This window comes from Malurus melanocephalus, unplaced genomic scaffold, assembly GCF_030028575.1.
Source record: "Malurus melanocephalus ecotype Western Australia unplaced genomic scaffold, MMel_1.1 scaffold_6849, whole genome shotgun sequence".
NCBI classification, from domain to species: domain Eukaryota; kingdom Metazoa; phylum Chordata; class Aves; order Passeriformes; family Maluridae; genus Malurus; species Malurus melanocephalus.
The window spans coordinates 1-1,457 of record NW_026630079.1 but is presented as its reverse complement, the minus strand read 5'-3'; the positions used below and the strand labels follow the sequence as shown (position 1 = coordinate 1,457).

Genomic DNA, 1,457 nt, shown 5'->3' with positions numbered 1-1,457 from the left:
CGGTACCGGTACCGGAGGGGCACCGAGGGGTCAGTCCCTGCCTGAGCCGGCCCCGCTGCCCGCAGGGATCTGGGCGGCGGCGCGGGACGGGGACGAGGCGCGGGTGCTGCAGTTGCTGGAGCGGAGCGGGGACCCCGCGGAGCCCGACCTGGCGGGGTACACGGCCCTGGTACGGGGGGAACGGGGAGCACCGGGATCCTGACCTGGCGGGTACACGGCCCTGGTACGGGGGGCACGGGGTGCACGGGGATCCCACTCTGGTGGGGTACCTGGCCCTGGTACGGGGGTCCCTGGGGTCTCAGCCTGGCGGGTACACGGCTCTGACACGTGGGGCACGGGGGTCCCGGGGAATACGCGGCTGGGTCCGGGGGTCCCGGAGGTCCTGACCCGTTGGGTACCCGGCCATGTCACGGGGATCCCGGGGGTCCCGAGGGTCCCGGAGCCCTTGCCCACCCGTCCATCCTCCCAGCACTACGCCAGCCGGAACGGGCACCTGGGCGTGTGCCGGCTGCTGCTGGAGCGGGGCGCTCCGTGCGACGCCCGGACCCCCGGCGGGGCCACCCCGCTGCACCGCGCCTGCTACTGCGGCCACCTGGCTGTCACCGAGCTGCTGCTGGCGAGCGGCGCTGACCCCGCGGCCACCGACAGCGACGGCAGAAGCGGCCTGCACAAGGTGGGGGACACGGGGGCAGGGGGACACGGGGGGAGGGAGGGACATGGAGGGACCCCATCCCACATCAGCCTGTGCCAGGTGGGTGGGGGGCACAGGGAGCGCCCTTTCTGTGCCACTGAATGAAGTGGGTGGGGGGCTCGGGGGGTCCCGCCTGTTCATGGCACTGCTCGAGGTGGGTGGGGGGCACGAGGGGATCTCTCTCCCCAAAGTGGGTGGAGGGCACAGGGGGATCCCCCTGCCCAGGGTTGGATGGGGGCACATGGGGATCTCCCCTCTCCAAAGTGAGTGGGGGGCACAGGGGGTTCCCCCTCCCCAAATGGGTGGGGGGCACGGGGGTTCTCCTCCCTCAAGGTGTGTGTTCGGGGGGGTTCGGGGCTGTCCTGTCCCCGGGGTGACCGAGGTGTCCCCCGGGGTGACCGAGGTGTCCCCAGGCCGCCGAGCAGGGACACCGCGAGCTCTGCGCGCTGCTGCTGCGGCACCGGCCGGCCCTCGCCGCTCTCCGCGATGCCAGGGGCCGGCGGCCCAGGGACGGAGCCCACCCGGCCGTGTGGGACCTGCTGGACACCTGAGGGGACGCCGGACGGCCACAGCCACCCGCGTGGACAGACACGCCCCGTGGCACTGTCGCGGTGCCACCTCTGCCCGGTGCCGGGGTCACCCGGGGGGAGGTGCAGATCCCCCCCATCCCCTCTTTCCCGGGACTTCTGTTTGCTAAAGAAACAAAGAAACCGCTAAAAAGTTGGAAAACGGCGTTTGTTGGGGCAGTGAATTCGGCGGGGGGCGG

General features: G+C 72.4%; 1 protein-coding gene across 1 annotated transcript; it reads left to right on the top strand.

The window, feature by feature from the left end:
• Positions 1-4: 4 nt before the first annotated feature.
• ANKRD39 (ankyrin repeat domain 39) lies at positions 5-1,451 on the top strand (the record flags this gene model as incomplete). Its single annotated transcript, XM_057389480.1, has 3 exons — positions 5-169; positions 470-673; positions 1,105-1,451. Coding segments are annotated over 3 exons (507 nt in total), but the record flags the coding sequence as incomplete, so codon positions are not given.
• Between the last annotated feature and the right edge of the window lie 6 nt (positions 1,452-1,457).